Source organism: Somniosus microcephalus, chromosome 4 (assembly GCF_052327205.1).
Source record: "Somniosus microcephalus isolate GS21.2 chromosome 4, FLI_Smic_1.0, whole genome shotgun sequence".
In the NCBI taxonomy this organism is placed as follows: Eukaryota; Metazoa; Chordata; class Chondrichthyes; order Squaliformes; family Somniosidae; genus Somniosus; species Somniosus microcephalus.
The window spans coordinates 236,415,840-236,431,820 of NC_140990.1; the positions used below are offsets into that span (position 1 = coordinate 236,415,840).

The following is a 15,981-nucleotide window of genomic DNA, read 5'->3' on the forward strand; positions in this document are numbered from 1 at the left end:
TCGTGGGAGACGCCATTTTACTCACCACGCCCGACCGCCTCGCCCGCAGATGACAACGACTCGCTCAGCTACACACTAGCTTCCGTCACCCTGGACCAAGCCCGCCCGCACCATCTGTCCAAGTCAATGATGGACATCAAAGTGAACGGCCACGCCACGACCTGCCTGTTCGACAGCGGAAGCACGGAGAGCTTCATCCACCCAGACACGGTGAGCCACTACTCCCTCTCTGTCCTACCAACGCGCAGCCGAATCTCGATGGCATCGAGGTCCCACGCCACGGACATCAGCGGCTACTGTGTCGTGACCCTGTCGGTTAAGGGCACGGAGTATAAAAACTTTAAACTCCTCGTCCTCCCCCATCTCTGCGCTGCCGTCCTACTAGGGCTGGACTTCCAATCCCACCTCCAAAGCGTAACCCTAGCATACGGTGGACCCCTCCCCCCACTCACAGTCAACAACCAGCAAACGTTAAACCGCCCACCGCGTAACACCTGCAGCCTCTCCACCCTCAAGGTCCCGCCACCCTCTCTGTTTGCTAACCTTACCCCTGACTGCAAACCCGTCGCTACCAAAAGCAGGCGGTATAGCGCCGGGGACAGAGCCTTCATTAGCTCTGAGGTGCGGCGCCTCCTGAAAGAGGGCATTATCGAGGGGAGCAGCAGCCCCTGGCGTGCCCAGGTCGTAGTCGTAAAGACCGGCGATAAAAACCGCCTGGTCATCGACTACAGCCAGACCATAAACAGATATACCCAGCTGGACGCATACCCCCTCCCCCGCATATCTGACATGGTCAATCAGATTGCACAGTATAAAGTATTCTCGACCATCGACCTGAAGTCGGCCTACCACCAACTCCCTATCCACCCTGAGGACCGCCAGTATACCGCCTTCGAGGCGAATGGGCGCCTATACCACTTCCTTAGGGTCCCCTTCGGTGTCACTAATGGGGTCTCGGTCTTCCAAAGGGAGATGGACCAGATGGTTGACCAGAACGAACTGCAGGCTACATTCCCCTACCTAGATAACGTCACTATCTGCGGCCGCGACCAGCAGGAACATGACGCGAATCTGGAGAAATTCCTCCGTACGGCCCAACGGCTGAACCTCACCTACAATAAGGAGAAATGCGTGTTTAACACCACGCGCCTTGCCATCCTCGGCTGCGTAGTGGAGAACGGAATCATCGGCCCCGACCCAGAAAGAATGCGCCCCCTCATGGAGCTACCCCTCCCCCACTGCCCTAAAGCACTTAGGAGAACCCTGGGGCTTTTCGCCTACTATGCCCAATGGGTACCCAATTACGCGGACAAAGCCAGACCCCTCCTGAAAGCCACTTCCTTCCCCCTCACGGAGGAGGCGTGCGCGGCCTTCTCCCTCATTAAGGGAGACATAGCCAAGGCCACGATGCACGCAGTGGACGAGTCCATCCCCTTTCAGGTGGAGAGCGACGCCTCCGACTTCGCCTTAGCCGCCACCCTAAACCAGGAGGGGAGGCCAGTGGCCTTCTTCTCAAGGACCCTACAGGGCCCCGAGATCCGACATTCGTCGGTCGAGAAAGAGGCCCAGGCGATCGTGGAGGCAGTACGGCGCTGGAGGCACTACCTGGCAGGCAAACGATTTACCCTCCTCACCGACCAGCGTTCGGTGGCTTTCATGTTTAATAACAAGCTGAAGGGCAAAATCAAGAATGACAAGATTTTGAGATGGAGAATCGAGCTCTCCACCTACGATTATGAGATCTGGTACCGGCCAGGCAAGCTGAACGAATCCCCTGATGCCCTTTCACGAATGACATGCGCCAGCGCGCATATCGATAGGCTTCAGACCCTCCACGACCAGCTCTGCCACCCCGGAGTCACCAGACTCTACCATTTCATTAAGGCCCGCAACCTGACCTACTCCATCGAGGAGGTCAGGACCATGACCAGGAACTGCCAGACCTGTGCGGAGTGCAAACCGCACTTCTATAGGCCGGACCGAGCAAGCCTGATCAAGGCCACCCGCCCCTTCGAGCGCCTGAGCATCGACTTTAAGGGGCCCCTCCCGTCCTCTGACCGTAATGTGTACTTCCTCAACATCGTTGATGAGTACTCCCGTTTCCCCTTTGCCTTCCCCTGCCCCGACATGACCAGTAGCACGGTCATTAAGTGCCTGAATGCCCTCTTCGCCTTGTTCGGGTTCCCGAACTATATACACAGCGACCGGGGCTCCTCCTTCATGAGCGAGGAACTCCGGCAATTCCTCCTAGAGAGAGGTATTGCAGCAAGCAGGACCACCAGCTACAACCCCAGAGGTAACGGTCAGGTGGAAAGAGAGAACGCGACGGTATGGAAGGCCGTCCTCTTAGCCTTAAAGTCTAAGGGCCTCCCAACCTCCCGCTGGCAAGAAGTCCTCCCGACAGCGCTGCACTCCATCCGGTCATTACTTTGCACGGCCACTAACACCACCCCCCATGAACGAATGTTCGTTTTCCCCAGGAAGTCGACTACGGGAACCACTCTACCAACCTGGCTGACCGCCCCGGGGCCGGTCTGGCTGCGGAAACACGTGAGGACCCATAAAACGGACCCCCTGGTTGAGAGGGTGAACCTCCTGCACGCCAACCCCCAGTACGCCTACGTGGCGTACCCAGACGGGCGGGAGGACACTGTCTCCCTACGAGACCTCGCACCCTCAGCCAATCCGGAAACACCGCCACCACCCCCCCCAACCTCAGTCCAGGTAGACGGCATGCCGGAACCCCACGAGCCCTCGCCGACCACGCAAACACCAGCATCAACACCGGATAAGGCACCAGCACCGGATAAGGCAACACCACCGCTGCGGCGATCGGAGAGGCTTACGAAGCCTCCGGACAGACTGACCTACCAGAATTGGTAGTACACTTCACCCCGCCGGACTTAATTCTAAACAAGGGGTGAATGTGGTAAACCACGTTCACTATCGTTAGCACTGTTCACCACTGTTCGTTATAACTGTATCACTGACCACTATTGTATCACGGTACGAGGTCGCCTCTTGCCACACTGCTATACCTGGGATGACCACTGCCGACTCCGCCTTGGCTCCACCCACCAGGCCAGGTATAAAGGTGAGCGACTGGCTGGTATTCCTCCTGCTTGGATCGGATCACCCACGAGAGTGGGCTGTTATTTAGTCAATAAAAACCTTTAGTCACCTTCGTAACTCTTCGCCTTTTATTGGAGGAATTGATAGGTATATCACAGGGTACTGAATTTGGATGATCAGCCATGATCGCATTGAATGGCAGAGCAGGCTCGAGGGGCCGAATGGCCTACTCCTGCTCCTATCTTCTATGTTTCTATGTAACATCCTCATAAATCTCCTCTGTACCCTCTCTAGTGCAATCACATCTTTCCTGTAATGTGGTGACCAGAACTGTACGCAGTTCTCTAGCCATAGCCTAACTAGTGTTTTATTCATTTCAAGCAGAACCTCCCTGCACTTATATTCTATGCCTCAGCTAATAAAGGAAAGTATACTGTATGCCTTCTTAACCCTCTTATCTACCTATCCTGCTACCTTCAGGGATCTGTGGACATGCACTCCAAGGTCCCTCTGTTTCTCTACACTTCTCAGTATTTTACCATTTATTGTGTATTCCCTTGCCTTATTAGGTCTCCCCAAATGTATTACCTCATGCTTCTCTGGATTGAATTCCATTTGCCACTTTTCTGCCCATCTGACCAGTCCAATGATATCTTCCTGTAGTCTACAGCTTTCTTCCTCACTATCAACCACACGGCCAATTTTTGTATCATCTGCAAATTTCTTAATCATGCCCCCTACATTGAAGTCTAGATCATTGATATATACCACAAAAAGGAAGGGACCTAGTACTGAGCCCTGTGGAACCCCACTGGAAACAGTCTTCCAGTTACAAAAACACCTGTCGACCATTACTGTTTGCTTCCTGCGACTGAGCCAATTTTGGATCCAACCTGCCACAATGGTGAACAACAATGGTCCTAGCACCAATCCTTGTGGAACACCATTTGCCAATCTGAGCAGCTACCTTTAATGCCTACTCTCTGTTTTCTGTTTTGTAGTCAGCCTGCTATCCATTCTGCTATTTGTCCCCTGACTCCACATGTTATGCGGTACCTTATCAAAGGCTTTTTGGAAATCCAAATAGATTATATCTACTGCCCTTATCTACCCTTTCTGTTACCTCTTCAATTAATGAAATAAGGTTGGTCAGGCATGACATTCCCTTTTGGAATCTGTGCTGACTACTCTTAATTATATTTTCAGTTTCTAGATGTTTTCTATTACATCTTTGAGGAAGGATTTCATTATCGTTCCTTTCACCGATGCTAAGCTATTAAAAGGGTGAAATTGCCATCACACAATGCAGCACCCCTCCCTCACTGAGCCTCAGCTTTTCTAGGTGGTGGCCCGCTCGTTGCACCCAGAAGCGTTGCGCCTGCACCAAGCGGGCGAGTCAGCCAGTGGCGAGGGGGCGCTGGCGAACACAGGCGCCGAGCCGCGGGCAGCGCGGTCACGTGGGCTGGGTTGGTCTGGGAGGAAGCAGCCTCGGTTTGGGAGAGGGCCACCACCTAGCGAAGGCGCTGAGGCTGAGTGAGGGCCCCTGCCGCCGCTGCCTTGTGTGATGGGGATTTTGCCCGTTTAACAGCCTCGGCCCGCACTGCAAAGCCTTTTGTTCGTTGAAGTAAATAGCAAACTGTGTCGGCACCATGTCGAGGGCCGTGATGTCAAGCCAGCAGAAGATCGCCGAGAAGCTGACAATCCTGAACGACAGAGGGATTGGTATGCTGACTCGAATTTATAACATCAAAAAGGTAGGTGCCTCTCGGCCAAGTACATTGGAGCTGCCTGAGAGACAGAAAAAGAGAAAGAGGCATCCCTCCCTCGGGCACGGTATGGGCGGGCTTTACTCCCCCAACTAATGATTTGTGGTGTTTTCATCTAAATTGCCCTGAAGATAAATATATTTTTTCAATGTCTGGCCTGTAGTAGTTTGTCAGGCGCCTTGTGCATAAAACCAGTTCTGAGAATTATTTGAGTTTGAAATCCGGCTTAATTTTTGTCAACGCATTACGAAATAATATGTTTATTTTCTGTTTTTTGCAGTGCAATAAGGTAGAAGAGTTAGCGTTCGTCTTGGGAGACATTTGTGCCTGTTGCATTCAATGTACCTTTATGTACAAGTGTTTACATTTAATCTGTTGAAGATCTTTAATACGCTCAGGTTAAATTGAAGCGAATGATGTGTCTGGTAACAACTGTCCACACGAAGACTGCAGTAATTTTGTGGCCGTCAGAAATTGTCTAGATCCTTATTTTGCACCCACTAAAGGACATAGGCAGTTGTAGTTTACAAACAGTTTAGTAAGTTGGGACGGATTCATTTTGTTCAGCTGTTTTTTAACTATTTTAAGATTAGTTAATTTTAAATCGCGAGTGTCTTTTTAAATGTGGTTGTATCAAGTCAGATCGAACCAAATCAGTGAACCTTGGGATACCAAAGTAAATTTCTGAAGTGGTTTTTTTGGCCGGATGTATGTGGCTTCTGATTGTTTCACAGAGGAAGTAGTACAAAATCAGATGAAACATTCTTAAACAACTGCTTCACAGGAAAATGTGTAAACTTATTAAAAATAAAAACTAGATCGTCCTGCTCAAGTGTAAACAATAGTCCACTGGATGAAGATGCCAATGTTCTAATAACAGTGGGATGTGACTGTGGGATGGACCTGTGGAAAAATTGGGATACCAGCATATGGTTACAGTACTGTCTTACATGCACAATTTGCTTTGCCCAATAAACATCTGTAGATCGTGTCACATTTTCATATAATAAAGTAACCTAACCCTTTTAACCTGTGAGCTAGTGTCTTGTCACTTGGAGGTCTTTCTGTTGAATGGAGCTACAACTTTAACTTTTAAAATTTGTAATTGACTTGATATAGTGCACTGGCAGTTGTTGTAACCACCATTATAACATTTTAAAACTATTTATACTTAACTATTCCAGATAGGTTTTTGCAAGATGCAACACTTTTTTGCAAAGTGGAACTTATTAAAGCACTTGATGAATTCAGTTATTTTTGCAGGAGTTTAAGCAATTAAAAAAAAAAATTAAATTAAAATGATTAATATGTTAGCAAGACATGTAGGTTTCCTTCCCCCACACTTCCATTACATTGAAATCCTAATCCAGGCATGTTTTTGACAAACTGGTTATCTTTTTTGATGTTTTTGCTCATGTAGTAATTTCAGGTTGTATTTTTGCAATGCAATTGCCAGGTTTGAATTAAATATTTTTAAAAAAGAACCCCATACTCTAGAATTCCCTCCCTAAACCCTTCCATCTCTACATTGTCCTCTTCCCCCTTTAAAACGCTACTTAAACTCTTCAACCGAGTTTTTGGTTGGCCTTCATAATGGCTGATTCGTGGCTCAGCAATTATTTTTTTCCTTGTGCCTCTTGGGACATTTTTATGTCAAGGGTGCTATATAACTTCAAGTTGTTAAATTAAATATAGTTGGTTTCTATAATATAATTTTAAAAAAAGTACATAGGCTGTGTGGTATGTGAAAGTGACTTCATGAACAAATTTTCCAGTTGTATAATGAGACTTGTCAGACTACAGCTTGAACTCTTTGACATTGTCTCTGTGAAACTATACCCACACAAAAAGTTGACTTAAAAAGGAGAAAACCCTGAAAACTATATTGATGTTTTGTACATAAACTATTGTATTGCTAGTGGGTTTCTGCATGATAGTTAATCACAGTGCATACTCCAATCGGCTATAACACTCGGATTTGTCACTTAGCGTTATACAGTTCAGTTTGTCCTGTCCCATGAGTTTCTTTCAGCTATCCTGTTTTCAACACTATTTAATTATGATCTATCAGGCAATGTGACTTTTCTGAAATAAAAACTGTGGAACATTCTTTCAATTCACCAATTCTTTGTCAGAAGTAGATCATCTCTTGATTTGAGTCTCGTGGCAGTAGATAACGTGCTCAAGAGATGATGGGCGATGATTTCTTCGTTGACCAATTTCAAGTGTTTTTTCTAAATTTTAATTGTTTCTACAACCTGGCATCCATTTGGCATCCCTGGAACAAAACCAGTGCACTGCAACTTCTATATTAAATTGTCGAACAAGGCTGTTGAAACAAAAGAATAGGTATTCTATTAGCAATGATACTTCAACTTATTTTTTGCTGCATGGGGCGGTGTTGGAACTGGAAAATTGCTAAAATAATTGGATTGTGTAGAAGAATTTCTGACAATTCTGTTTAGTATTATCTTGAAGAAATTTGAGTTTTTTGGACATTTTATGCTGAGTATTGTTGATTTACATTTTGCTTTGATTTGGCTGTTTGAGCAACTTTAAGCTTTTTTTGGCTTAGCTACAGTAAAAGTTGAACATATACATAAGATCTGCTTTCATATTATGGTATTCAGTTGTAGTTATCATCAAAATGGTGCGAAAATACCTCTTCCAAATTTGTTTCAGATTCCCAGTATGTACTGTACCTAAACAAATACAGTAAAACGTCCCAAGGCGCTTCACAGGAGCGATTAATCAATGGTGGAGCAATGAAACTGGGGATGCGCAAGAGGTCAGAATTGGAGGAAGGCAGAGATCTTGGAAGGTTGTAGGGCTGGAGGAGGTTACAGAGATAAGGAGGCGAGAGGTCATGGAGGGATTTGAAAACCAGGATGAGAATTTTAAAATTGGCATTGTGGGACTGCGAGACAGTGTAGGTCAGCGAGCATGGATGATGGGTGAACAGAACTCTGAGTTAGGATATGGCCAGCAGAGGTTTGGATGAGCTGAAGTTTATGGATGGTGCAAAGTGGGAGGCCGGCAGGTGAGCATTGGAATAATCAAGTCTTGAGGGAACAAAGTCATGGATGAGGGTTTCAGCAGCAGTTGAGGTGGGCCGGAGATGGGCAATGTTATGGAGGTGGAAGTAGGTGGTCTTGGTGATGGAGCGGATATGGGGTCGTTCCTAATGTTCTTAATGTGAGTATTTGCATTCTATTCTCTTTGTGTTGCTATCTGTAGCAATCTCATAAATGCATTCAAAAATTAAGTATTTACGTTGTTGCTACTCATGGTAACCAGGGCAATTCTTTCCTAAAGAAAAGCTGAGGTTAAATATGAATCCTGATTAACATAGTTGGTATTCTCCTAAAGGGCGATTTTTGGTTGTTTGTGACAGGGAGGGAAATTGGAGTGGAGCGGTTCCTTTTCAAACCACTGAAGTGTGCCTCCTGCCAAGTTGATCACGGAGTGTCATTTAATCGGCTGCATGATTTGCCTGCAGAATAGAATGCCAAAACATTACAGGTTCCAAGCAGCCAACTTTTTTAGGGGCGGTTGGTGGAAGAAATAAGAAAGAATTGATCATTAGGGAATAAAGTGTAATTAAAAATGCAGAGCTGTAACTGTGTAGATTTGGTTAATGGGTCCTCATTTCCCTTTACAAAAACATGCAGAGGTTTCAGCAAAATGGCTCATGAAGAATTGTACAAACATAGTTGCGATTCCACAAGTATTTAGTAAAATGCAAGATCTTTGAAGCATTTTAAGTAAAGAATACATTATATGCATAGTTTAATGATGGCTATAACAGATTATTAAAAACAAATGGACTTTAAATTTAAACAGTTCATCACACTGCACTGGATGTAATGTACTCCGTAATGCTGTACTGAGTTACTAGTTGAAGCATACTGGTAAGGATGTTAAAGAACAAGTGCTAATGAACAGTGAACTCCAACCTCGGTACCCACCACTAGAACTTTAATTTGCAATAGTATTGGCAGTTACTACTGTAACAGTACCATTTTATGTTGAATTAAAATTACTGTTTCATTTAAAAGAAAACTGAGCAGCTAAAATACCTTGATCTTTTGAAAGTAGGTTTGAAATACCAACATTGATTTTCCTGCAACTACGCAAAGTTGGATTTTGGAAAAAAAACTTAATTATTCTGAAGGCTGTGGAGGTTTGGTAGTTGCAGAGGCCTGGAAGAACACTCAAGTTGTGTCAAGGTCAAAATGGTGAAGACATTTAGTATATGTATTATTCTTTGAAACTGAAACTAAGGTGCATCAACACCCAGGGGTTCTCTTTCACATATCTTTAAGTGATTTGTCTAATACCTTTTTTAATTTGAAACATCAATTATGAGTATTTGATTTACACTAGAATTTTGTATTTTTGATTACTGCTGAGAAACTTGGGTGTGGTTCCAAACACTTTGTAGATAAAGAATTAATGATAAACAGCGCTGCAAATAAGATGGCTTGTCATAACTGCTCTTTGGATCTGTTCCAGTATTGAATTGTGAGATATTGGTTGCATTTAATCAATGTAACAATTTGAAATCAAACAGATTTTTGAAGTGACTATTTATGGTCTGGTAATTGCTAGTTAGTATTTCTCTCCTCTCCCTCTTTAGGTATGCACCTAAAGAGGGACTAAAGTTGTAAACCCAGATTTTATATTTGTTAGTTAAGCCAAAATGTTTTGTTACTGTGCTTGGGGGAAAAAGTAAAAGTGAACCTTTTGGTGTGCTGCTGTTAATTGGATTTTGGGTATGAGGTACTTATAAAAGCTGTAAATGCTCAGCACTGTTTTACTGGCAATGCATGGGTTTGCAAACTGCGGCCCACAGACGCTAGGCAGTACACAAGGAGATCCCAGGGGTCTGCAAAGATAGCTGATGCCAAACATAAATCTGATTTCTGTATTTGTTGACATTATTTTGGTTTTGTATATAAATGAAGTTTCCGTTAATGTTAGCATTGTTTTATTGGGTAGTGGCATATTGTCTTTTGGAAGTTTGACGAGGAGTTTTCAGGAGGTCCCCTACATGGAAAAGTTTGAAAACCATTGGGGTAGTGTATGGTCAGAGGGCCATTTTGTGGAAGGGTGTGTGAATATTTAATACTGAAAGTGAAACTTTCTTTGCCATTTGACTCTCTACATCACTTATGTTTTTTAAATTGGAAGGTGGGGGAGAAAGAATCCACACTGCAAGAAGACCTGAAAAGGTTCAATTCTGTATGATGATAAGTTGAAGAGTAACTTTACTATTTAACGTAAAATGCTACTGCAATGGTAGATTAATTCCAGCATGGTGATACTTCACTTTTTCAGCTGTTGTTTGCTAATTCTAACGCCATAAGCAGTCATTATTTTAAATGCCAAGGAATAGAAGAACTGACGTAACTCAACATGATTTGTGATTAAATGACATTTAGGTTATGATTAATGTAATTTATATATCCTTATAAAATTATGTGTATAAACCAAAATAGGTACAGTGGCTTTGCACTGAGTTGACGTATTATATTTGGCGCATAGTCCAAGCTGTGTGAGACTACCTACTGCTGGCTTCAGTGTGGTCCGGCGTCAATAGGTTGATCGCAGTTGATCCCTGACATCTGAGTTATGTGGCCAATTTCATGCAAACGCACACTGCATGCCACTCTGCATTGATACGAAAGTTGGTAGTGTGGTGGCGTTCATATCAGAACAACAATGGTGATTTGTTCTAACTTCAACTTTTGAGATATTTACCATCATTTTTATCACACAGCTTTTCTGAACTTAATATACTGTACACGCATACTGTGATGCGTTATGCCCCTGCAGAGATGAGGTCTGATTCAGGAATTGACAATGCCATCATGCAGATTTCAAAGCAACAAATTAAAATGTTGGCAGATTTTGGTGGTGGATTAATTTGAAAGGGGCTCTCTGCCCTTTTTCCTTTTCCTCTTCCTGCACTTTTTATTTGAAGCATTGATTAGTCCTGTTACTACAGGTTTTCATTTTGAGTCAGGCTATACATTGTCCAGCCACTGCGGGGCCACATCTTTTCCTTGGTTTGCCCTTGCCTTTGGTTCAGTAATGGCAGTGAAACAGACAGTTCTGCTTCTTGAGTGGTATGCAGGGTCTGTGCTCCAGGGAATCTGGTGGTGCAGCCCAACATCGTGGTCTTTACAAGGAGCTTTGAGCTTTGGATCTTTCCTAATCTGTATGGCTCAGTCCTGCAACACATTAAATTCTCGCTTTGCAAATTGTGAACTGACCCATGGGTAGTGAGGTTGTCCTGATAACACTACCCTTTCTGACCGGTTTCAGTCAAGGTGGCATCAGGACTACTAGATGCTTGCTGCTTCTCTTTTGTTTAAAGTGCACCTGGCTTTCTGTGTCTATGATACTGGAGTGATATTGGCTGCCCTGTTAAAGCTGATTTTGTTTGTTTTGTTGGTATGACACTGAACTATTAGTGGGCTTCTTGGCTATTTATAATTTTTTTAATGCTCTTTTATTGGCAAAGAAAAAAAACCTGTAGAAAGGAGGACAAATTTGAATGGTATCCGTATGAACAGGTAGATTTGAGGTTAGGATCAGATCAGCCATGATCTTATTGAATGGTGGAGCAGGCTCGAGGGGCCGATTGGCCTACTCCTGCTCCTGTTTCTTATGTTCTTGTAACAGCAGGCTTTTATATTACCAAGTACACCCCTATGGTCAGAAGTAATTGTAGGGTTTTCTTGGAAACAGTTTCTCTTTATTTACTCTACCTAAACCCTTCATGATTTTAAACACCTCTATCAAATCTCCTCTTAGCCTTCTCTGCTCCAGGAGAACAACCCCAGCTTCTCCAGCCTATCCACATAACTGTAAACCCTCATCCCTGGAACCATTCTAGTAAATCTCTCTCCACCCTCTCCAAAGCCTTCACATTTATCCTAAAGTGTGGTGCCCAGAATTGGACACAATACTCCAGCTGGGGTCGAACTAGTGTTTTATGTAGGTTTTGCATAACTTCCTGGCTTTTGTAGTCTCTGCCTCTATTTATAAAGCCCAGGATCCCATATATGCTTTATTTAACTGCTTTGTGAACCTGTCCTGCCACCTTCAAAGATTTGTGCACAAACACCCTCGGGTGTCTCTATTCTTGCACCATTGTAAAAATTGTACCATTTTAGCTTGTATTGTGTCTCTTCATTCTTCCTGCCAAAATGTACTGCCTCACACTTTTCTGCATTGAATTTCATCTGCCATGCGTTCGCTCATTCCACCAGCATGCCGAAGTCCTCTTGAAGTCTATCATTGTTTACTACACCTTCCGTGTTTCATGTCATCTGCAAATTTTGAAATTTTACCCTCTACCCCCAAGTCCAAGTCATTAATATATGTCAAAAACAGCAGTGATCCTAGTACTGAACTCTAGGGGACATTACTGTATACCTCCCTCCAGTCTGTGAAACAGCCATTCACCACAAATTATTGACATTAAGACGACAGTTTTACCAAACAACTACCTCATGCATCCTTATCCAGGGTGCACAGCTCAGAAGTAAGGGTGATCAAATGCTTGTTCTGGTGGCGTTAGGGGGTTAATTCTTCATGAATGACTTTCTTGAATGCTGCTTGTGGTATCCTGAAAATCACTACAACCTGCAAGTTTTATATAATTTCCTTTCCTTTCTAAGTCTGTTGCTGGGCAGAACAGGCCCACTGTTTTTCTTTAATTTCTCCGGTCCAGCAGAGAAGCTGTCTTATGTTATTAAAACAGAAAATGCTGGAAATATTCAGCAGGTCAGGCAGCATCTGCATCTGTGGAAAGAGAAACAAAGTTAACAGCCTGGAATTTGCAGTGGGTAATATAAGAACATAACTAGGAGAGCCTGCTCCTCCATTCAATAAGATCATGGCTGATCTTGGGCTCAAAGCTACTTCCCCGCCCGCTCCCCATAACCCTTCACTCTCTTATCTTGCAAAAATTTGTCTAGCTCCACTTTAAATGTATTTAATGACCCAGCCTCCACAGCTCTCTGGGCAGAGAATTCCACAAATTTACGACCCTCTGAGAGAAGAAGTTCCTCCTCATCTCAGTTCTAAAAGGGCGACCCTTTGTTCTGAGACTGTGCCCCCGAGTTCTAGATTTCCCCACGAGGGGAAACATCCTCTCTGCACCTACCCTGTTGAGCCCCCTCAGTATCTTATATGTTTCGATAAGATCACCTCTCATTCTTCTAAATTCCAATGAGTATAGGCCCAGCCTGCTCAACCTTTCCTCATAAGTCAAACCCCTCATCTCTGGAATTAACCAAGTGAATCGTCTCTGAACTGCCTCCAATGCAAGTATATCCTTCCTTAAATAAGGAGACCAAAACTGTACGCAGTACTCAAGGAGTGGTCTCACCAATACCCTGTACAGTTGTAGCAGGACTTCCCTGCTTTTATACTCCAACCCCCTTGAAATAAAGGCCAACATTCCATTTGCCTTTTTGATTACTTGCTGTTATTGCCTTTGTGAAACTGGCCACAACTTCAGGATGTAGCGCATGCGCATCTAAATGCAGAAATCCTATAGTTGCGGACAGTCATTCACAGCTCCGACATAGGTTCATAGGTTGCACAGTGGCCATCTTCCCCCCCCCCCCCCCCCCCCCCCCAAATAGCCGGCAATCAGTGAAACTGACGAAAACTTGGTTTTTTCCTGCGGTAATATTACTGTTAAATACCCCATTAAATGTTAGGCCTTGTTGGATTAGGTGTAGCTGGGGTCTTAACAGCGTATTGACTGCTAAACAAACGTTAAGGTAGAGAAGACCGCATCGTGAGCAGCGAATACAGTATATTAAATTGAAAGAAGTACAAGTAAATCACTGTTTCACCAGGAAAGAGGTGTTTGGGACCCTGGATGGTGGGAAGAGAGGAGGTAAAGGGGCAGGTATTGCATCTCCTGCGCTTGCATAGAAGGTGCCATAGAAAGAGGAGGGGGTGTTGGGGGTGATTGAAGATGGACCAGGGTGTCGTGGAGGGAATGGTTCCTTCGGAATGCTGGGAGGGGAAGATGTGTTTGGTGGTGGCATCACTCTGGAGGTGGCGGAAATGGCAGAGGATGATCCATTGAATATGGAAGAAGGTGAGGACAAGGGGAATCCTATCCTGGCTCTAAGGGAGTGGAAGGTGTGAAAGCAGAAGTGTGGGAAATGGGATGCTCTGTCAACCACGGTGGAGGGGAACTGTCGGTTGAGGAAAAAGGAAGACATATCAGAAGCACTGGTATAGAAGGTGGCATCATCAGAACAGATGCGATGGAGACAGAGAAACTGGGCGAATGGAATAGAGTCACAGAATCACAGAAACCCCACAGTGCAGATAGAGGCCATTTCGGCCCATCGAGCCTGCACCGACACATAGCCCACCCTATCCCTGTAACCCCACGTATTTAATCCCCCCTAACACTAAGGGTCAATTTATCATAGCCAATCAACCTAACCCGCACATCTTTGGACTGTGGGAGGAAACCGGAGCACCCGGAGAAAACCCACGCAAACACGGGGAGAATGTGCAAACTCCACACTGACAGTCGCCCGAGGCCGGATTCGAACCCGGGTCTCTGGCGCTGTGAGGCAACAGTGCTAACCACTATGGCACCTTGCAGGAAGCGGGGTGGGAGGAAGTGTAGTCAAGGTAGCTGTGGGAGTTGGTGGGCTTATAGTAGATATTGGTCTGCAGCCTATCCCCAGAAATGGAGATAGAGAAGTTGAGGAAGGGAAGAGTCAGAGATGGACCATGTGAAGGGTCGAAATGGAAACAAAGTTTGTGAAATTTTCCAGTTTGGGGGCGAGAGCAGGAAACTGCACCGATAGTCATCAATGTACAGGAAAAAGAGATGAGGGAGAGGACCTGAGTAGGACTGGAACAATGTTCCATATATCCCATGAAAAGGCAGGCATAGCTAGGACCCATACAGGTTCCCATAGCAACCCCTGTCTTAATCTGTTTCCTTGTTCTCTGCTTATCTGTCACTGTCCTGGAGAGGTACAGCAAGTTACACTGAGCCTACCATATGTACTTTCTCAAGGCAGCTTGAGCAACAAGTCTATAATGCTCTTTGATTTTTGCCAAGTTAGCAATTATGGCCCTGCGACCTTTGCTCAATTGGTGTTTTGATACAATGATCTCTTCCTCGACAGGCTATCGATCCCAAATTAATCTGCCTGTAATTTAGTTTGGATTGCACATGAGTTATTTTTTGTTGCAATTCATACTTTTAACACATTAGGCTCTTTTTTACCAAATATTCACCCTGCTAATCTAGGGTTTCAAGTTCATTCGTTATCCCTCTCATGGTTTCCAGGTGAGTGTCGCCCTGACTGTTTCAGCTCCACAGACCATAATTAGTTCTCCTTAAGAGCAGGTACCAAAAGATCTATATCAAAAACCTCAAAATCCTTCATAGCACGAACTGAAAAACCCGCGTTCGAGTTCTGTCACTCAGTCAATCCAGTCAGTTCTGGGAAGGGAGCCTGGCTTCGTGAGGGAACATTTGCTATCTTAAGATCAGAAATGGTCAGAACCAGAAGATTTTGCTGGAAAGGTTATGTAAACCCACTAACGGGATGATGTGTGGTTTATTATTTTTCTTCATAAGGAGTGGTGTGAAGTGAAGTAAGTTTCGATTATAACTGCCACTCTGTACATTCACTTTCGGTCTGTAAAATAAAGCCACTAATGATTTCTATATGACCTCGTCTCACTTGAGTGTTTTCAGTCAGTCTGCATACAGAAACATTAGAGAAGTGCATGTGTGAAAGGCACAATATCCAGTTATGGTCATGAGGGATACTATTGTTACACCCCAGTTACGCTATCATATACTGTAATTAGATATTGGGCAGTATGGGCACCTGAATGGAAGGTGGTGAGACAGGATTGATCAGCACAGCTGAACCTTAGAGAATTTGTAAGGTAAACCTGAAGAATGTAACCGGCAGCCTCAAGACCTGGCAGTGATGTGACCACATTGCCCTGGGTCACCCTTGGGCTACCTTTGGTCTTTTTATTGTCTAGTAACAAAATTGAACAATTCTTGCAAGTGTTGTCTCTTTCTCTTCTGCATGTTTTGAGAGTGACGTATTGTGCACGAGGG

General features: G+C 44.6%; 1 protein-coding gene across 7 annotated transcripts in view; it reads left to right on the forward strand.

The window, feature by feature from the left end:
- Positions 1-4,501: 4,501 nt before the first annotated feature.
- nckap1 (NCK-associated protein 1) overlaps positions 4,502-15,981 on the forward strand; it is a 247,554-nt gene continuing 236,074 nt past the window's right edge. For 3 of the 7 annotated variants that reach the window (XM_085985931.1, XM_085985935.1, XM_085985936.1), the window contains exon 1: positions 4,517-4,826. In XM_085985931.1, coding sequence (XP_085842057.1) covers positions 4,722-4,826 — 105 coding nt within the window. In that variant the 5' untranslated portion in view covers positions 4,517-4,721. Of the gene's footprint in view, positions 4,827-15,981 lie in introns of all 7 variants that reach the window. The other 4 variants (XM_085985933.1, XM_085985932.1, XM_085985938.1 and 1 more) reach the window with 3 other exon arrangements.